This window comes from Pelophylax lessonae (assembly GCF_965119305.1).
Source record: "Pelophylax lessonae genome assembly, chromosome: 12".
In the NCBI taxonomy this organism is placed as follows: Eukaryota; Metazoa; Chordata; class Amphibia; order Anura; family Ranidae; genus Pelophylax; species Pelophylax lessonae.
In genome coordinates, this window is record NC_138779.1 from 40,017,010 (window position 1) to 40,039,249 (window position 22,240).

The window sequence follows — 22,240 nt, forward strand, 5'->3', positions numbered from 1 at the left end:
CAAATGGGATGTGTCAGAGTGACAAGGCTGACTGTTTAAGGCAGGCTTGGACCATGACCAGGCAGGATCACCATATTTATTAGGTTTCCATTTTTCCCTAGGTAGCCGGGGTCTGTGGTTACCTGGAGCGGGTTTAGGAGTGGGGTCAATGGCCGAAATCCGAGAAGAACTGGATAATGGCATTCCCATTTTTTCAGACTTCCTTTCTCGTAGTCTTCTATCTATGGTGATACTGAGTTGTATCAATGCATCCAGGGTTTTTGGCAGATCCGCTCAGGCGAACTCGTCTTTAACGGCTTCTGATAGGCCAAGCCTAAATTGGGTTTTCAGAGATGCATCATTCCATTCTGAATCAAGGGTCCATCTCTTGAATTCTGCGACAAAGTCTTCCACAGGTCTCCCACCTTGGTTCAAGGATCTTAATCGAAAATCGGCAGTACTCTGCCTATTGGGATCATCATATAGGCTAGTAAGTTCTGCTAGAAACAAGGCATAGGAGCTGAGAAGCTGGTCGTTTTTCTCAAAAAGAGAGTCTGCCCAGGCCCGAGGATCGCCTGTTAGGTAAGAAATAATAGTACAAACCTTAATGTGATCAGTAAGGTAGGTACGAGGTTTTAGCAAAAAAAGTAACTCACAGATGGATGAGTTGGAAATGTTAGTACATGAGGAAGACATAGACCTTGTGGGAATAACGGAGACTTGGTTCGACCCCTCACATGACTGGCTGGCCAATATCCAAGGGTATTCGGTGTACCGGAAGGACAGGGTTGGTAAAAGAGGGGGAGGGGTATGTCTCTATGTCAAGAACAATATAAAGGTGCTAGAAAGGAGTGACATTACGGATGGGATGAGCATGGATTTAGAATCTGTGTGGGTTGAACTCGATAGGGAAGAAGATAAGGGAAAAGTAGTTGTGGGGGTTTGCTATAGGCCACCTAACCAAGGGGAGGAGGTAGAGCTGGAATTTTTAGCACTAATAGGTAAAGCGGCAAAACTAGGATCAGTCATCATATTGGGGGACTTCAATTATCCCGACATTGACTGGGAAGAGGGGACTGCACACTCGCATAAGGCCCGGCTATTCACGGAAACCTTACAGGATAACTGTCATGGTCTTACCTTCTTGCTGTTCTCCTTCGTTTGACATGTGCTGGCGGCCATCTTGGTTTCTGGGTTTCTTGTAGCCTCCCACCCTGCGGCTCCTCCTTCCCACTGGGAGGAGCTGGATGCCTAGCTCATATATATAGGAGGTCTGTGGCTTCAGTTCCCTGCTTGGTCCTCCTGTGTTCACATGCTACTAAGACTGCTGCTACTTCTGGTTCCTGTTCCTGGCTTCGTCTGACTACCCTGTTGGTTCCTGATCCTGGCTTCGTCTGACTACCCTGTTGGTTCCTGATCCTGGCTTCGTCTGACTACCCTGCTGGTTCCTGACCCCTGGCTTCGCAAAGACTCTGCATCGGTTTCGCCATCCGTTTGGACTTTTGCTTTATAGCTTGTTTTTCAATAAAGCTGTCTTATTTTCACTTATCTGTTGTTGTACGTCTGGTTCATGGTTCCGTGACATTAGGACCAAGCCATGAATTCTGACGGTACAGGGCCATCCTCGCTACCCACGCTGGTTGCCAGACTTGATCAGCAGGATCACCTGTTGGGTCGGTTCGCCGTGACGTTGCAAACCCTGCTTGAACGCACGGTACCACAGGCCACGAATTCTGACGGTACAGGGCCATCCTCACTACCCACGCTGGTTGCCAGACTTGATCAGCAGGATCACCTGTTGGGTCAGTTCGCCGTGGCGTTGCAAACCCTGCTTGAACGCACGGTTCATTTCGCTCCCGTTGCCGATGGGTCGGTTGTCGCTCCTGGGTCCGCTCCTACTGCCGCTCCGGTTGTTGCGCCAGAGTCTACCCCGACACCTGTTGTTGCGCCCGCGGTGTTTCGGGGTATGTCCGGTTCTGCCCCCCTTCCACAGCGCTTTGGGGGAGAGCCAACTCAGTGCCGAGGTTTCCTTAACCAGGTGGGCATTTATTTCGAGTTGCTGCCACATGCCTTTCCTACTGAGAGATCAAAGGTGGGCTTCTTAATCTCGCTGCTCTCGGACAAGGCCTTGGCCTGGGCCAGCCCTTTATGGGAGAACAACAATCCGGTGGTTGCCGAGTTTTCCGGTTTTGTTGCTTCTCTTCGGAAGGTATTCGATGTGCCGGCTCGTGCTGCCTCTGCTGCGAAGCTCCTTATGTCCATCAGACAGGGTTCACGATCCGTAGCTGAATACGCCATTGAGTTTCGTACCCTGGCAGCAGAGGTGGGCTGGAATAATGAGGCTCTGGTCGCTGCTTTCTCTCATGGTCTCTCGGATGCCTTGAAGGATGAGGTTGCAGCTAAGGACCTACCAGTGGAGCTCGAGTCTCTTATTTCTTTCCTGATTTTGATTGACACCAGACTCAGGGAGAGACCTTCCTTTAAGGAGAGTCTGCGGAGGCCTCCTAACAGATTGGCGCCTACCTTTGTTGTCCCACCCGTGCCTCCCTCTCCTCCCACGCCTCCTGGGGATGACTTGTCTGGGGGTGAACCCATGCAGCTGGGGTTTGCTCGCCTGTCCGAGGGGGAGAGGGTACTCCGGAGACGCGAGGGCCGATGCATGTACTGTGGTCTCGGTGGGCATTTTCGGTTGGCATGTCCGAACCGTCCAGGGAAACGCTCGCACCTGAGATCCTGTCGGGGGCAGATCTTGGGTGGAGTCTCCTCGTCCCCGGTTTCCCGTGTTGACAAACCACTGATCACTGTTGTCCTTTCCTGGGTCGGGGGCTCGGTGACGACCCAGGCGTTGGTGGACTCTGGTGCTGGTGGTTTGTTCATTGATAGTGTGTTCGCTGCCGCCAATTCCATTCCTCTGCAGGCTCGAGGTTCTCCTCTGGCTCTTGAGGCGATAGACGGCAGACCCCTTCTGCCGCCACACGTGACTCATGAGACCCTTCCAGTGGGGTTAGCCATTGGTGCCGTCCACAGAGAGTCGGTCTGCTTCCAGGTTATTTCGTCTCCACACTACTCGGTGGTCTTGGGGTACCCCTGGCTCCAGAAGCATAATCCGATTTTCGATTGGAGATCGGCCGAGATCCTCTCGTGGTCACCGCAGTGTGGGACTAGTTGCATCCATGGGCCTGTCAAGTTGCTGTGTACTTCCTCGGACTCTCTGTTGCCCCCTGAATACGAGGAGTACCGGGATGTATTCGATAAGGTGCGCGCGGTTGCCCTACCTCCGCACCGCCCATACGATTGTGCCATCGAGTTACAATCTGGTGCCGTTCCTCCTCGTGGCAAAGTCTATCCACTGTCGGTAGCGGAGAATGAGGCCATGGAGGAGTACGTGAGGGAGGCGCTTTCACGTGGACACATTCGCAAATCCTCGTCCCCGGCAGGGGCTGGATTTTTCTTTGTGAAAAAGAAGGGCGGTGAGTTGAGGCTCTTAAAGAATGGAGGCACTTGCTCGAGGGTTCGGTGGTTCCGGTCCTCATCCTGACGGACCACAAGAATCTGACCTACCTCTCTGAGGCCAAGAGATTGACACCACGTCAGGCCAGATGGGCTCTGTTCTTGTCACGTTTTAATTACGTGGTCTCCTACCTACCCGGTTCCAAGAACATCAGGGCTGATGCCTTATCACGGCAGTACTCCGACCTGTCCAGGGAGGAGTCGATTCCGACTTCGGTCATACCTCCGAATCAGATCCTGGCTGCCATTCGCACCAGCCTGACCTCTCCCCTGGGTGAGCAGATTTTGGCGGCTCAATCTGGTGCTCCCTCTGGGAGACCCAACGGCAGATGTTTTGTGCCTGAGGAGTTGCGCACTCGGTTGTTGCGAACCTACCATAACTCCAAGACCGCGGGGCATCCTGGAAAGAATCAGCTGTCCTGGGCTGTTTCACGTCTGTTCTGGTGGCCTTCCCTACGTTCCGACATCGCCGCATATGTAGCGGCATGCTCCGTTTGTGCCCAGAGTAAGTCCCCTCGGCACCTTCCGTTGGGCCTTCTGCAACCCTTAGCCACCGGGGAGCGCCCATGGTCACACCTGGGGATGGATTTCATTGTGGACCTCCCTGCATCCCGAGGCCATACGGTCATTCTCATGATTGTGGATCGGTTTTCCAAAATGTGTCACTGTGTTCCTCTCAAGAAGTTACCCTCTGCACAGGAGTTGCCCACGATTTTTGCCAGGGAGGTCTTCCGGTTGCACGGTTTGCCCAAGGAGATTGTGTCGGATCGGGGGAGTCAGTTTGTGTCCAGGTTCTGGCGCGCCTTTTACTCCCAGTTGGGGATTCATCTCTCCTTCTCCTCGGCCTACCACCCTCAGTCCAATGGGGCCGCAGAACGATCCAATCAGGCCTTGGAGCAATTCCTTCGTTGCTATGTCTCCGATCACCAAGACAATTGGGTTGACCTCCTGCCTTGGGCTGAGTTTGCCAGGAACACGGCGGTGAACTCTTCCTCTGGGACGTCTCCCTTCATGGCCAACTATGGGTTCCAACCTGCCGTGTTACCGGAGGTATTCTCTCCCCAGGATATTCCGGCTGTGGAGGATCACCTTTCCGTCCTACGTGCTTCTTGGGTACAGATCCAGAAGTCCCTTGAGGTCTCTGCGCAGCGTCAGAGACTCCAGGCTGATCGCAGACGAGCGCCTGCTCCTTCCTACCAGGCCGGAGACCGTGTATGGTTGTCCACCCGCAACCTCAACCTTCGAGTGCCCACTCCCAAGCTGGCGCCTCGCTTTGTTGGTCCCTTCCGAGTGCTTCGCAGGGTAAACCCGGTAGCCTATGCCCTTGCGCTTCCTCCTGGCATGCGGATCTCCAACGTGTTTCATGTCTCCCTGTTGAAGCCTCTGGTGTGTAATCGTTTCACTTCCTCGGTTCCTCGGCCTCGTCCGGTCCGAGTGGGCAATCGTGAGGAGTATGAGGTGAGCAATATCCTGGACTCACGCCTGGTCCGCGGTCGGGTGCAGTTTTTGGTTCATTGGCGTGGTTATGGTCCAGAGGAGCGTTCCTGGGTTCCCTCCGCAGATGTCCATGCTCCTGCCTTGCTCCGAGCCTTCCACGCACGCTTCCCTCAGAAACCGTTCTTTACTCCGCGGAGGAGGGGCCCTTGAGGGGGAGGTACTGTCATGGTCTTACCTTCTTGCTGTTCTCCTTCGTTTGACATGTGCTGGCGGCCATCTTGGTTTCTGGGTTTCTTGTAGCCTCCCACCCTGCGGCTCCTCCTTCCCACTGGGAGGAGCTGGATGCCTAGCTCATATATATAGGAGGTCTGTGGCTTCAGTTCCCTGCTTGGTCCTCCTGTGTTCACATGCTACTAAGACTGCTGCTACTTCTGGTTCCTGTTCCTGGCTTCGTCTGACTACCCTGTTGGTTCCTGATCCTGGCTTCGTCTGACTACCCTGTTGGTTCCTGATCCTGGCTTCGTCTGACTACCCTGCTGGTTCCTGACCCCTGGCTTCGCAAAGACTCTGCATCGGTTTCGCCATCCGTTTGGACTTTTGCTTTATAGCTTGTTTTTCAATAAAGCTGTCTTATTTTCACTTATCTGTTGTTGTACGTCTGGTTCATGGTTCCGTGACAATAACTACATGTCGCAGTTGGTGGATTCCCCTACTAGAGAGAATGCTATCCTGGATCTATTGATCACTAATGACCCAGACATAATCTCGGAGGTAGGAGTCCAGGACAACCTGGGCTCTAGCGATCACAGGATGATCACATTTAGTATAAATAACAATATAAAAAGGCAAGTGGGGAACATAAGAACCCTAAACTTCAGAAGGGCAGACTTTCCAAAATTGTACTCATTGATGGAAAGGGTAAACTGGGACCAAACCCTGGGATCACTGACCACAGAGGAAAAATGGGAATGCTTTAGAACAATATTAAGCAAAGGCATCTTGCAGTGCATTCCTATGGGGAATAAATTTAGAAGAGACAAAGCCAAACCTGGCTGGCTAAACCGTAGCGTTAAAAAACTTATTAGGGGAAAAAAATTGGCCTTCAAGAAATATAAATCAGAGGGCACAGTATCGGCCTTCCAGCAATACAAGGAGGAAAATAAGAAGTGTAAACACAAAATCAAGATGGCTAAAATCAACTTTGAGAGACAAATAGCGGAGGATAGTAAAAAAAACCCAAAGAAATTCTTTAAATATATCAACAGCAAAAAAACTAGGGCAGAGCATATTGCACACATAATTAACGATGATGGGAGGATGGTTACAGAGGACACTGAAAAAGCAACCGTGCTGAACTCTTTTTTCTCGTCAGTCTTTACGCAGGAAAAGGAAGGGTACACTGACCATGACTGTATGGTTAGTAGTAATACACAGGACTTGCCACTATGGCTAACAGAGGGGGAAATCAGGGAAAGACTGGATAAACTTAACACAAACAAATCACCAGGCCCGGATGGCGTACATCCGAGAGTGCTCAAGGAACTCAGTATGGTTATATCTAGACCACTGTTCCTGATCTTTGCTGACAGTATTAGGACAGGAGATGTACCAGGGGATTGGAGGAAGGCTAACGTGATTCCGATATTCAAAAAGGGCCAGAGACATATCCCGGGAAATTATAGGCCTGTCAGTCTGACATCAATAATATGTAAACTTTTGGAGGGGATGATAAGGGACTATATCGTAGAGTATGCTAAAGACAACAACATCATCAGTAGTAACCAGCACGGGTTTACAAATGGGCGTTCTTGTCAAACCAATCTCTTAGCATTCTACGAGGAAGTGAGCTGTGAGCTAGATAGGGGGAGACCAGTGGATGTGGTGTACTTAGATTTCGCTAAGGCGTTTGATACAGTTCCCCACAAGCGCTTAATTTATAAAATAAGGTCTGCAGGTATCGACAGCAGGGTTTGCTCTTGGATACGGAATTGGCTAAAAGGCCGTGTCCAAAGGGTAGTAATAAACAGCGCATACTCAGACTGGTCTGAGGTAGTAAGCGGGGTGCCCCAGGGCTCAGTCCTGGGACCAACCTTGTTCAATTTATTCATAAACAGCATTGAGGAAGGGATCAGTAGTTCGTTATCAGTTTTTGCAGATGACACAAAATTGGCCAGGGCAATAACTGCACAGCATGAAGCAGATATCCTACAGAATGACCTGGACAAAATTACGGAGTGGGCAACGACATGGCAAATGAGGTTTAATGTGGAGAAGTGTAAGGTTTTGCACTTGGGGACCAAAAACATAAAAACACAATACACGCTAGGAGGGGAACCCTTGGGGGAATCAAAAATGGAGAAAGATCTGGGAGTCTTAGTTGATGATAGATTAGGCAACAGCATGCAATGCCAAGCGGCAGCTTCCAAAGCCAACAGAATATTAGCATGCATAAAGAAAGGGATGTATTCCAGAGATAAGACTATAATCCTTCCACTTTATAAAACTCTGGTCCGACCGCATCTGGAGTATTCTGTCCAGTTCTGGTTGCCAGTCCTCAGGAGGGATGTGTTGGAGCTGGAGAAAGTCCAGAGAAGGGCAACTAAACTGATTAGGGGGTTGGAGGACCTTACCTATGAAGAGCGGCTGCAATCGCTCGATTTATTTTCCCTGGAGAAAAGACGTCTGAGAGGGGACATGATAGCAATTTATAAATATCTTAATGGGGATCTCAGCTTAGAAGAAAAGCTGTTCATTCGAAGGAATTGCATGAGGACTCGAGGACATACAATGCGATTAGAGGAGAAGCGTTTTAACCTCAGGCAACGTGGGGGGTTCTTTACTGTTAGGGCTACAAGATTGTGGAATTGTCTACCACAAGAGGTGGTTTCTGCGGGTAGTATGGTGACTTTCAAAAGACTCTTAGACTTACATCTCAAGGATCAGGAGATTGAGGGCTATGTTAGATGATTACAGTCACACACACCTACACAGGTTGAACTGGATGGACTATTGTCTTTATTCAACCTCACCTACTATGTAACTATGTAACATGCGTTTTTAAATTCGCGAAATTTTTTGCGATCGCCTGTAAATACCAAAGGGGGATTTATCTTGGGTTCAGGGGACTGAGCAGAGGTAAGTTGTGTCAGTCTAATTACCTGCTGCGACAGAGCCTGGTTGTCTTCTTTTAATTCAGCAAGTGCGTGTATTAACGCAGTTACTTGCTGTTTTAATTGTGTCACCTGAGTGGTTATTTCTGCTGAATCCATTTGTGGGTTCGTTCAATCTGTAACGCTCCTGCGTTTCATGTATGGTGTGGATTTTCAGCTGCAGAAATATTCCACTTCAGTAGTCATGTAAGAGAGATGCTGAGATACCATTCCCAACCTCAATGACTCATCATGTGTGGAAGGTCTTAATTCAGCTAGTAAATACACACACTCAACAAGCTGGTTCCTAGAGTGACTTTATGTATGTAGTAACACAGTGATGCAGATTTGAGAGACAGGTTGAGTGGAGGTGGTAGGTGACAGACACTTGAAGGTAAGACAGTAGCAGATGGATGCAGGTAGGTTTAGCAATCATGTATGGTAGCAGATGACAGAGTAGCAGGTGGACATACAAGAGAGATCAACCCAGTGCAGGAATAAGTAGCAGTAGTCTTAAGAGCTAGCAATCTAGATATGCAGATGTGATAAATAGTCTTTACTATGCAGAGCTAGATAGTGTAAGCTTAGTATAAGTTTATAGAGGGTTCCCCTGCGGGGTACTTAGCACTAATAGCAATACAGCCGAAGGTTGGTTCAGGAGGAGCTGATGATCCGGAAGCGGGATACAGGGATCAGCGCAGCGAGGTTCCGTCAGCGAGGTATGCTTGCAAGCACGAAAGCTTCAAGCCAAGTTAGCATCCAGGTAAGGGTGTTTGAACGAACACATGTGAGTGAGAACCGGCGATTTAAATAGCCATCTAGTCCGGCGCTGAGTGATGACAGCATCAGTCTTAAAGGGAAACACACCTATATGTGTTTCTTCTATCTAGGTAGATGGAAATCACCCGGAAATAATGTGATAGGAGGCACTGAGAGTGCCAGAACCTTACAACGGGGCACAGGGGCAGGGGTAGAGGAGGGATACTATTTAATCCCCAGAAACCTGCCGAGCCTCAATGACTCCTGTCTCCCAGGGGGAGGAAGGTTGGGGAACTTTTTCCCACAGTGAGCGGCAATTTGCTCCAGCGGGTACATTTTGGATCTAATTCAGGACGGTTACAGGCTGGAGTTGAAATCAGTTCCCTCCCAAAAGGCTGTTAATGACAAGCCTACTCTAAAACTTTGACTCCTAATAGGAGATCTTTTGGACCATAAAGTTCCCCGGGAAGAGCAGGGACAGGGGTTTTATTCACATGTCTTTGTGGTGAAAAAGCCATCAGGCAAGTTTCGCCTGATCCTCAATCTCTGGCCCCTAAATCAATCTCTCAAATACAAGCACTTCAGGATGGAATCCATCTTTTGGGTGAGAAATATCCTGTATCAGATATGTTTTATGGTCACGCTGGATCTCAGAAATGCGTATCTTCATGTTTTGATTCACTCGGCTTTTTAAACATTTCTCGGATTGGCAGTCAAGATAGGCTCAGAGGTACACCTTTTCCAATGTCAGGCTCTGCCGTTTGGTTCATCACCAAGAATTTTTACAAAAATTCTAGCAGAAGCCTTGGCTCCCTTACGCTTGAGAGCGATCACGATCATTCCTTATTTGGACGATCTACTTTGGATAACCGGATCTTATCACCAACCAGCAGTGGAGCTGAACAAAGTTCTGGATCATCTTCAGGTGTTGGGTTGGCTGATCAACCGAGACAAATCCTGCCTGATTCCATTCTTGGGAGTCTCATACCTAGGGTATGAGATCACCTCGGTGGAACAAAAGCTTTTTCTTCCAGGGCAAACATTTTTAAAGATGGACGATTAGCGTCAAAGCTTCAGGGCAATCAATCGGTCCCTTTAAGGGACGTTTCTCAGGTAGTGGGCCTTATGACATTCTGTTTTCCCGTAGTTCCCTGGGCGAGATTCCACCAACGTCCATTGCAGGCATTTCTAATAGGAAATTGGAACAGAAGCAAAAATACCTTGGACTTTCGAGTTTTCCTGCCCTCGAAGATCAAGAGACCCTTTTGGTGGTGGCGGACTCCTGTGCAGGGGCTTAGAATGGACTACTCCCCAGACAAGGATTCTGACCACCGATGAAAGTCATTTCAGTTGGGGACACATCTAGGCAACAGAGTAGCCCAGGGGACCTGGTCCCCAAGAGAAGCTCAGATGTCTCCAAACCAGAGAGAGTTTTTAGCAGTCCAGCAGGCAGTGAGCCCCTTTTGGTTGGATCTGGTGGATTCTCATCTTCAGATTAGTTCAGACAACGTTACCACGGTTACATACATTAACAAGCAGGGTTGTACGAGGAGTCAGCGGCTGCAAGCAATAGAAAGCAACATTTTTGCTTGGGCAGAACAGAAGTTTGCTTCAATATCAGCCATACACCTGAAAGGCTCTCAGAATTCTTTGGCGGATTTCCTCAGTCGACAGCAGCTTTATGGTCATCACTCAGAAATGAGGGATGCCAGAAATAGATCTCTTCGCATCCCAGAAGAACAACAAGGTTGAAAAGTTATTTTCCTTAGACCCTCGGGATCAGGAGATAGGGATAGATGCATTAGCCAATCCTTGGATATTCAGCCTAGAATATGTTTTTCCCCCAGTGAGGTTAATTCCGCAAGTTCTATGGAAATTTATCTCAGAGAAGACCAATCTCATCTTGGTGGCCCCCTTTTTGGCCCAGGAGGCCATGGTTCTCCAGGTTGCAAAGCCTATCTGCAGTACCCCTTAGCCTCCTCTCTGAGAGGGAGGATTTGATCATGCAGGGACCAGTTCTTCACCCTCAGGTGTCAACGCTAAAGCTGTCGGCCTGGCTTCTGAGGAACAGCTTATAAGATCGCAGGGTTTTTCGGAAAAAGTGGTGAAGACCTTAGTTAACTGTCGCAAGCCCCTTACCAGGGCTATCTACTCCAAAATGTGGAAAAATTTCAACTCCTGGATGTCAGATCAAGCCCATGGAATTCCAGATATCCCAACAGTATTGGAGTTCTTCCAGTAGAGGTTGACAAGGGGCTCTCTGTTAGCACTTTTAACGTGCAAGCCTCAGCCCTTAGTGTGTTTCTTCAGTGTGTACCCCCCTTCAGTGTGTACCCCTCTGCAGCAGGATCCTTTTGTATCAAACTTCTTTAAGGTTTTATCCAAATCTAAACCAGTGGCAGTTAAATTCTGTCCAGCCTGGGATCTTTCTCTGGTGCTTAAGGCATTAATGCTAAGCACCTTTGAGCCCATTGAGGATTCTTTGATTAAATGGCTAACCTTAAAAAACGTTCTCTTGGTGGCGGTTATATCCGCACGAAGGGTCATTGAGTTACAGGCTCTTTCCGGTAGGGAGCCATTCTCATCAATTTTCGAGGACAGAGTAGTTCCTTAAACAGATCCTGAATTTCTCCCAAAGGTATCCTCTGCCTTTCATAGGTCTGAGGATATTATATTACCCACTTTCTATTCCCCTCCTGTCAGTAAGGAAGAGGAAATGTTTAGTCAGTTAGACATTCGCAGAAGTCTCTTATGCTCTATCAAGAATTCTAAAGAGTTTGGAAAGTCAGATTCTTTATTTATAGTTTTTGCAGGTGCACGCAGAGGGCAAAAAGCATCTATGTCCACCATAGCTAGATAGATCAGATCAGCTGTTGCTAAAAGTTATAGCTGGCAGGGGACCCCGACTCCAATTGTTGAAGCAAACTCATCCAGAGCCTTGTCGGCCTCATGGGCAGAGAGAGCTGGTGCTTCGTCAGAGCAAATATGCAAAGTTGCTACATGGTTCAGCTACTCTACCTTTGCGAAGCATTATCACCTGGATTTGCTTACAAGCAAAGATCAGGCGTTTGAACGTAAGGTCCTCCAGGTGGTGGTCCCTCCCTAAGTGGTAAGTTCTTGCGCATCATCTCAGAGGCTGTCCTGGAAGACGATTGGAGAAAACCTTAGACTTACTGGTAACTCATTTTCTAGGAAGTCTTCCAGGTCAGCCTGGGATTCCTTCCTGGTGTGTTTTTCTGGCATTATATTATCACAGTGTGATGATTGTGTTATGTCTTCTAGTCCCTTCTCATGGTCCTTGGTGATACTGAGGTGTGGGCTTGAAGGACTGCCTTTTATTTTGATTGGGGTACGTGTTTCCTGTCCCGAGGGAAGAGCCCTAGGTCTCAGAGGCTGTCCTGGAAGACTTCCTAGAAAATGAGTTACCGGTAAAGTGGGGTACACACTAGTAGAAAATCTACTGAAAATTCCCGTCCGAAGTAAAATCGTACGATTTTCGGCTAGTGTGATGCCGACATTTTCAATGAAAAAAAAAACAGTGGGACAAACACCAAAATTTTTATCGTCCGTCCCCAGAAGACCAATTTTCGTTTAATGTGTATGCAGTACATCCACGAAAAATCGTATACGAAAGACCGCGCATGATCTCAACCAAGACACACGCTTCTGGACAGCTGTATATTAATACTCTTCATTTGCATGTTTTGTTTCCATTTAGAAAATGGAGACATGATCGCTTTCACTATCTCATGAGTCATGTGTGCTTGTTTCAGATAAGTGACCCAAGACGATAGAATCAGAGAGATAGCCATAGAGACTGACTGCTTACATTCATTTATCCTCAAACTTTCCTTGCCGACCAGCCGCCATATTTATACTGTGGCAGGTCGGCTCTGTTACACAAAACGACGCACATGTACGTCGTTTCGTGTAGCAGTTATTGGGGGCGCATGCGCCGATTGGCTGGGGGGAAGGGGGAGCCAGTCAGCGGGTCTGGAAGACGAAATGTCTGCCGGGCACCCGCAATTGCTCCCAGTGGAGACAGAATAGTGGTCCGCTGATGTAAACACGGCAGATGTTCTGTCAGTGATGAACACAGTGATCCTGTGTTCCTCCTATTTAGGAACACAGGTCTCTGTGTTCATCCAGTGAATACAAACCCCCCCCCCCCCCCCACTGTTAGAAAGCATGCCCTAGGCACACATTTGTCCCTTTGATCGCCCCTGGTGTTAACCCCTTTCCTGCCAGTGTCATTAGTAGAGTAACAGTTCATATATTTATCACTGATTACTGTAGTAATGTCACTGGTCCCCCCCAAAAGTGTCAGTTAGGTTTCCAACCTGTCTGCCGCAATGTTGCAGTCCCACTAAAATTCGCTGATCGCCACCATTACTAGTAAAAAAAAAAAGAAAATAAATAAAAATGACATAAATCTTTCCCCTAGTTTGTAGACGTGATAACTTTTGCGCAAACCAATCAATGTACACTTATTAAGATTTTTTTTTTTTACCAAAAATATGTAGCGGAATAAATAATGGCAGAAGATGATGAAAAGATTTGATTTCCTAAGTTTTTTTTTTTTTTGGTAATGTTTTATAGCAGAAAGTAAAAAATAATGTTGTTGTTTTTTTCAGAATTGTCGCTTTTTTTTTGTTTATAGCGCAAAAAAATAAAATATCAGAGGTGGTCAAATACCACCAAAAGAAAGCTCTATTTGTGGGAAAGAAAGGACAACAATTTTATTTGGGTACAACATCGCACGACCGCGCAATTGTCAGTTAAAATAACGCAAAGAAAATGGCCTGGTCATAAAGGGGGTAAAACCTTCCGGTCCTTAAAGCGGAGTTCCACCCAAATGTGGTACTTCCGCTCATTTGCTTCCTCCCCCCCTCCGGTGCCACATTTGGCACCTTTCGGGGGGAAGGAGGAATGGGTACCTGTTGATGAGGTACCCTTGCCCATTTCCGGTAACAGCACCGCGGCGAAGTAAGGACCCCTCCTCCTACACTCCGTTGCCGAGCCAATGCGAATGTGCAGCTTCGCGCATGCGCAGTAGGGACCCGCCCATGAAGCCGCAAGGCTTCACTGACGGGTTCCCTGACTGGCAATGGCGGCGGCAGCACCCGACAGCCGATGGGAAACATCAGCTGTGGTGCCGACATGGCTGGACTCCAGGACAGGTAAGTGTCCTAATATTAAAAGTCGGCAGCTACAGTATGTATACAGTGTGTGTAGCTGCTGACTTTTATTTTTTGGAGGGGGGGCAGAACTCCGCTTTAAGTGATTAAAAAGCTGAAAGCTCTGATACACCCAAGTACGCAGATACAGCACTGATCACGTGTAGGTGTTCTGTGCCAACATCTTTTGGGTGATCCTTTAAACACCAATGGGGTGACACTTTTAGACCCGCCATGTAGAAATTTGCGCTTCTTTTATTTACACTTGCATTTATCTTTTTTTGTCCATATAACACAAAATTTTGTTCATTTTGAAGGTAAAGCTGTGTGTCTTGTTCGGGATAAACATCATCTTCTAGACATATCCCATCTGGTACGCCATGAAGCTCCATATCTGTTTCAGAAGTATGTGAAGGAATCACATGGGAAAGATGTGCGTGTGGTCATTGTTGGTGGACAGGTGATTGGATCCATGCTCCGGTGTTCTACAGATGGCAGAATGCAGAGCAACTGCTGCTTAGGTAAGTGCACCCATTGAGACCAATACAACTGATAATCTTAACCGCTGGGAACTTTCACCGCCACTAGACCTTCATCTGTAGAACAATCATTGGGTGTTTTTATTTGAAATAGATGTAAACCCAAACAATAAAGCCTGGTTTAAATTTGTGCCGTAACGTATGCACATTATGTAGCAGACATTCAGTTGCGGCAACCTATTTATCTTGAGTGGAAAGCCAACATACCAAACCGTGGTAAAAGCCACACTTGACTCTTTTTTAAGAATGCGCTGCTGCAAAGGTATGTTTGCCATAGTACATTGGTGTATCATTAATAAAAAATAAAAGACAGGCATCCCAGTACAACCTAATTATGACAAAATCCATGCCTGACCCTTTTTTTGGGAACACGATGCAGCACAGGTGTGTCAATTTAGTACATTGGAGTGCTTCCCAGCACACTATTAAAAAAAAGCACCTGACCCATTTTTGGGAATGCACCGCCCCAAGCACCATAATTTGAAAGAGCCTGATCTCATACAAGCCTTAAAGCGGAGTTCTGGCCTCAAAATCCACTTTGGGCCATCCGCTTGCTCAGTGTCACCTAAAAAATAAATGGATAGTCCGATTTTTTTTTTTTTTCAATTACTTACCTTGATATTGAAGAAAATATACTTACCTTTCTTCCACTTCCTCCCTCTGCGTCCGTGGCCCTCTCCGTCCCTTCCTGCTTGTATCGATTCATTCCCTGCTAAACAACTTCTGGGCATGCCCAGAAGCTGTGCAGGGATGACGCGCCTGCCCCGGAAGTGACGAGCGGGGCCGGTGCAGTGCATTGTGGGACCGAAGAGGACGCAGAAGAGGATGCGTTGTCTTCAGCTGCCCACACCTGAGATGGCAGCACTGGACAAGACATTTTCAAGGTAAGTATTTCTTCTAAAAGGTAAGTGCAACGCGGGACAGTTCAGAGGCTAGCCATTGTGGAATGCACTAGCCCTGACTGTCCCGGGGGTATTTTTATTGAAAAATAGTTTCAGAGGCCGGAACTCCGCTTTAATGTGCAACTACACTGCATCTGAGCAGCACAAACTAAAACGCACGGTTTAATTAATTGTTAACATTCAAAGAAAACTCCCCCATCCATCCATGTCTCCATGCCTTATTTTGCTGATAAATCACTTTGAATCCCCCCCCCCCCCAAGATTTCTGGCCATCTTGAGTAAGGGCAGATGTTTTATGTAGCATTTAATTTACTTCCTGCAATCCATCTGCTCTTAGTTCAAGTATGCAAGCAGGAGAGGGTGTGCTTGGCTAAGAAAGCCCCTCCTTCCCTCCTGAAGACTCCTGGGATGTATGACATCATTTGCCTAGGCATGGAAACCAGGAAGTACCTGAAGAAATGTTAAAAAAAAAGTTTTTCAAACAAGTAAATGTGATATACTTCCCTATCTTTTTACTAATGCTAATAGGATAAGAATTAAAAATAGTCGATCATGATGGAGAGAGTGAAGTTCCGCTTTAACGTGTTATTAAAATTTCAAAAGTAATTGTTAATATTTTTTAAATCTGCACTATTTATAAATATAATACCAAGTGATCCTGCCATGAAGGTCCTCGCTCAAAAGCTTCCTGTTAGTGGTGACAACGCTACGTCCTTGTTGCCTAATTGTGCTCCTGCATTGTCACCCTGTCACTTAGGATTCTGATGGAGACTGCTAGTGGCCGTTTCAACACACTTTACGCAGGCATGGTACACTGTTGTCACCATCATGAAACCTGCCCTGAGAAATGCCATTCAGCTGTCACTGGAAAGCATGTAGGAAGTGGCTGCAAGGAGCTGTATGAGATCAGCAGCACTGAGATGAAACAAAGGATTAAAAAAGGTATTTTGTTTGAAAAGACAAATGTTTAAGGTATACATTAGCAAACTAATTGTCATTCAGTTAGGGTTTACTGTACATCTACAGTAAATTAGGATTTTATATAGAAATTTCTTCAAATCTTAACTTTGTTTTCCTGAAAAGATCAAGTTTAGCACCACCTTCTTCTTATCAAGCCCCCTGTTAACCAGTGATGCTGACCATCACATAAATGGTGGTACATGCTTCAATTTTATTCTACGATTGATGTGCAATTCAATGAAAATGTGCGAATAGTCAAACAATCGAATAGCCATAACTTGCCTTCTGATCAGTTTAGGCTAATTTTTGATTGGAAACGATCAAACTGAGTTGATAAGCCCGGGCAAAAATTTGATAATTTATTTGCATCGATTAGAATCACTGAGATACTTTGGTCATGAGTTTGAACCTACATTCATGGCCAAAAAATATTGGCACCCCGGCATTTCTGTCAGATAATGCACCACTTTGCCCAGAAAATTGTTGTAACTACAAATTTTTAGGCATTCTCATGTTTATTTCTTTTGTTTGTATTGGTATGACACAAAAAAGTGGAGAAACAAAAAGCTAAATCTGACACATTCCACGCAAAACTCCAAAAATGGACTGTACAAAATGATGGGCACCTTCTCAAAATTGTAAGAAATAATTGTACTCCAAGTTCGTGATGCTCCTGTATTTTGTAATTAAACTCACCCGAACCAATTAACAGGTGCTGACAATATAGAAATCACACTGGCAACCAGTTAAAATGGAGAAAATTGACTCAACCTTTCTGTTGTGTGTCTCTGTGTGTCACACGAAGCATGGAGAAGGGAAAGAACAGCAAAGAATTGTCTGAGGATTTGAGAACAAAAATTGTGGAAAAGCATGGACAATCTCAAGGTTAGAAGTCCATCTCCAGAGATCGTAATGTTCCTGTGTCCACTGTGGGCAACATTGTCAAGAAGTTTACAGCCCATGGCACGGTAGCTCCTTTTCTTGGACATGGACGAAAGAGAAAATATTATCAAGAGTTTGCCAAAACTTACCTGAGGAAGCCAAAATCCTTTTGGGAGAATGTGCTGTGGACAGATGAAACAAAATGACAGCTTTTTGGTAAAGTCCATCATTCTACTGTTTTCAGAAACAGAAACAAGGCCTTTGAAGGAAAGAATACAGTCCCTACAGTCAAACATGGTGGAGGTTCACTGATGTTTTGGGATTGCTTTGCTGCTTTGGGGACTGTTTGTCTTGACCATGTGCATGGTATTGTGAAATCTGAAGACTACCAAAGAATTGTGGGGTGCAATGTAGGGCCCAGTGTCAGAAATGTGGGTCTCCGTCAGAGGTCATGGGTCTTACAGCAGGACAATGACCCAAAGCACACGTCAAGAAGCCCTCAGAAATGGCTTAAAGCGCTGAAGATTACTGAACTGGCCAGCAATTAGTCCAGGTCTAAATCTCATAGAGCACCTGTGGAGAGATCTCAAAACAGCAGTTGAGAAAAGGAACCCTTCCAATCCGAGAGACCTGAAGCAGTTGGCGAAAGAAGAGTGGTCCAAAATTCCAGTAGAGAGGTGTAAGAAACTCATTGATGGTTATAAAAAGCGATTGATTTCAGTTATTTTTTTCCAAGGGGTGTGCTACCAAGTATTAAATTGTGGGTGCCAATAATTTTGCCCATTACATTTTTGGAGTTTTGCGTGGAATGTGTCAGATTTGGCTTTTTGTTTCTCCACTTTTTTGTGTCATACCAATACAAACAAAAGAAATAAACACGAGAATGCCTAAAAATTTGTAATTGCAACAATTTTCTAGGCAAAGTGGTGCATTATCTAACAGAAATGCATAGGTGCCAATATTTTTGGCCATGAGTGTATTTTTATGGATCAGACTATGATTGTATCTTCCAACTATTGATCGAAATCCACTTCCTAGTGTGTGGCATAATGATCAAATGGGTTTTTGATGATAGATCGATTATTCCCATTGGGAGAGATTGATCAAAAAAAGAAATCAATCATTATCAACAGACCAGTAGAAAGGCGTTTGATAGGGAAGGGACATGCCGAGCTTAACTGTTCACAAAAAGTCAATATGACTTCAGCTATCTATATCTCTGGATCTTCTGTTTTCGTGTAAGACATTCACTGAGGGTAGCCTCTGTTTATGTATTTCTTAAGTGTCATTAATCTCAGACTGTAAAAAAGTCTCATTACATGCTTTATAATGGAGTGTATATACTGCACTAAGAAAGCCACTAAAGCATTTTTTTGTGTATAGTGAAATATACCTGGACAGCCTTCCGCTGTCCCTCTCATCTTCTATGTGCCCCTACTGCAGGTTGAGATTGTGTAGACCAGCTGGTGTCCTCTACTGAGCATGCTCATATTTCAATTCCCTTCTAAGCCCTTCATTTCCTCCTTTTTCTTATTTGTGCAGTCCACATGACTATAGAGTGACACATGTGGGCATATACACAGTGGTAAATGACTCTACCCTCCCTCCTCCTCCATGTCCTCCTATTGCTAAACACTATGGGGGTGGGATATAGTAAGCTAAATGATTACATGCACTAAGAAACTCTCAAAAAAAGGTTAGTTTTAAAATAAATCAGTATTAAATACATCTAATGAAATTGCTAATACTGTACCTGTAAAGTAAAAAAAAGAGAGCCCTGGATGCAGATGTCGTGAAAGCTAGTATCAATCATTTTTTACTCCTCCCACACCATATTATCGCACAAAAAAATACACATCTGATGTTCAATAAAGATTCATAAGGGGGTGTATAACAGTTATTTGATATTTATAATTTATAATTTAATTGGCTCTTCTGAAACAGGGTTTTTTTAGTCATGTGACTGGCACAGCACCAATCAGGGCTGACCAGACATAAACTCATATTGTAGAGAGCATACATCAGCAGAGTAATATAAGCTCCTCCCAAGGATCTTTCTCTGTAGATCATGTGACCACAACACGCTACAAAAATAAAGTACCTAAAGCATTTAAAAAAAATACAGTGGCGTGATATACAGTATGTGATATTTAATTTCAATAAAAATACCCAGTTACCTCACTAGTAATATAGATTTATAGTATGTGGCCTTCACCAGTTGTATTTGGAGTAAATTGTGGCCATTGGGATTGCCTTGCTGGTGGCAACCAGCCACTAACTGGGCCAGTGTGGATTTCCAATTGTTAAGCAAGTTCGGTCAGTTGAAAATCAAAGGGTTGGGAAGAAACCTACGGTCCCCTTTCAGGGAGTAAGCGATTGCTTGATGGCCATGATGGTCAATAAACAGATGACCAGTCTTCTTAAAAACACACGTGCTAAGTGCCTTAAAGTCTGGGAACCATAGTTGACGTATGCCTTCCCTGATCTCCCTCCAGCAAGTGGGGGTCAGCTCTAACTGGTATCTTGTGCAATCCTCTATTATTATTTCACTTTCATATTTACCTCTCCTTTACCTAATCCTTTTCTTTTCTCTCTGTTCTGCTTTTTTCTCGTGTCGGGTTCTTAAGCCCACCTTATGGTGCTTTTCCACTGCATGGAACCGAACGGTTCGGCTCGCTTTTGTGCTTTTCCACTGCTGTTACCGCATGGTATAGTGTAGGAACGGTACGGTACGGCGGCACTTTTCCACTGCATGGAACCGAATGGTACGGCTCTCAAAAACAGTACCTACTCGATTGTGGTACCAAGAGGTACCATACCCGGTACCATATCCCACAATCCTTTGCATGCAGTCACTACTAGCCACTGATTGGTCAGAGAATCCCAGCCACCCCATTGTTATCCCACCCACTTAACTTTAGTACTACTTTAGTGGAAAAGCAAACCATACCGTACCGTACCGAACCGTTCCAACACCGTACCATGCGGTACCAGCAGTGGAAAAGCAAGCCGGGCCAAGCAGGGCCAAGTAGAGCCGAGCCGGTACTTGCAGTGGAAAAGTGCCATTAGTTGTCTATAGATGCCCAAGACTATTTAGTTCTAAAGATACAGGTCCTGGTCACTTTTTCACATTATAGGGTTAGCCCCAAGCTATATGTATGTTACATTCAAGATGCCTTTGCTCGTTAGATTGGAGGCCTTCTCTCCTTTGTTTACTCTGTATATTTTGTGTTCTTTCTGCCGCTAGTCAAAGCGTGGGCAGACTAGGTGCTTTGGTGTTACCACATATGGTAATTATATTCCTGCAATAAAAAATATTGAAAAGCAAGGGATTGGATGGCCAAGAAGGCGAGGGAGGGGAGGGTCCCACTCTTCCCTATCCTCTGCTCTTCCCCACCACCCCACTTTCCCCCCCCCCCCGCCCTTACCAACTATACTATTATTTTGTTCTGACTACCCCAACAAAAAATGTAAAAATAAAAATAAGGAAATGGTATCTTTTAGATATACGCATATTGAGCTTTATTAGTTGCTCAATTTAAAAACTGTTTGCCGTTGGGTTCAAAGTCACCGCCAACCCTAGCATTGTCATCTTACATTTTATTGTACTGTACTCATTGCAAGCAATATTGTACTTGTTTTGTATATTGTTATGCCGCTTCTTAATAAATAATTAAGAAAAAAAAAAAGTAAAGCAAGGAGTCAAATAAAACCAGGTGTAGGTGGTGCCAAAGAGACAGAAATGTTGTCCAGAGTATAACCAAAGCTTAACCGGGGGTTAATAGGGTTGAATGCTAAAGCCAGATTTGAGAGCAGCCATGTAGTCAGATAGTTCTAGCAAGGATTGGGAAAGTTACATATTATTATTAATATTATTATTATACAGGATTTATATAGCGCCAACAGTTTGCGCAGCGCTTTACAATGTGAGGGAAGACAATACAGTTACAATACAGTACAAAACAGGAGGAACTAGAGGGCCAGCCTGTAGGCTAAATAGAAAAAAAAACATTTAATACCCCCATCCTTGCTACACAGCATGGATGGACAAATCCTTCATTGCAGCTATTATATTTCCACAGCCAGCCCTGCCAGCTATCAAAATACTCTAAGGCCCCTTTCACACTTAAGGGCCATACACACTATAAGATTTTCTGAAGACTTTTTCCTTCAGATTTACCTTTTCTATGTAGTGGTAGGGCCTGCCAGATTGCATACAAATTGAAAGTGTTTAGGTTTGACCTCATATTATATGGTTTTGGTAAGTCTAAAGGAAAAAGTCTTCAGAAAATCTTATCGTGTGTATGGCCCATTACAGACTGATCGGGTCCACCTGTTAGTTTTTCAGGCGGACACAATCGGACCATCCATAGCTCTCTGTGGAGCGGCTGATGTCAGTGGACATGTGTCCAATGACACCCGCTGGCATCTGATCTAATCCTGACCACTAACAGAGAGAGTCAGTTGAGAACAGCGCGCTGTGTCTGTGTCCGCTCTGCCTAGCAGAGCAGACACGGACCTGTCATCCGCCTACTCAGCGGGGATCAACGGAAAAATCCCGTGCTGAGCAGGCAGACCCTCTTGACCAAGTCTGCCTCATCTGAAAGGGGCCTTGTGTCTGCATCCGATGGATATGGGTTCTGTTTGGCTAACAATTTTCTGCTTGGCTCCTTTTCAATCGAGAGATGTCGGGCGGTCAGCAGCCAACAAGGCCACTCACTTAGCGTATTTCAGCCAATTCATCAGGAACTGGACGAAATTTGCTCCATGCATGTCTAGCTTTAGACAGAAGCTACCGTCATTCCAAGAAACAGCAAAAAGTCACACCCATCAGTTACATATTTACATAGTCAAGTTGATAAAAGGCACAAGTCCATCTAGTTCAACCAATAAAAGAGAAAAAAATAAATGTAAAAAAATCATACAATCCCATTTACTTACTCTGG

The 22,240-nt window shown here is 45.7% G+C and overlaps 1 protein-coding gene across 1 annotated transcript in view; it reads left to right on the plus strand.

Annotated features, from left to right (window-relative positions):
- RIMKLA (ribosomal modification protein rimK like family member A) overlaps nucleotides 1-22,240 on the plus strand; it is a 112,959-nt gene that overhangs the window by 84,991 nt on the left and 5,728 nt on the right. The window contains exon 4 of the mRNA XM_082273232.1: nucleotides 14,329-14,532. Within this exon, the coding sequence (XP_082129358.1) occupies nucleotides 14,329-14,532 (204 nt within the window). The remainder of the gene's footprint in view (nucleotides 1-14,328; nucleotides 14,533-22,240) is intronic.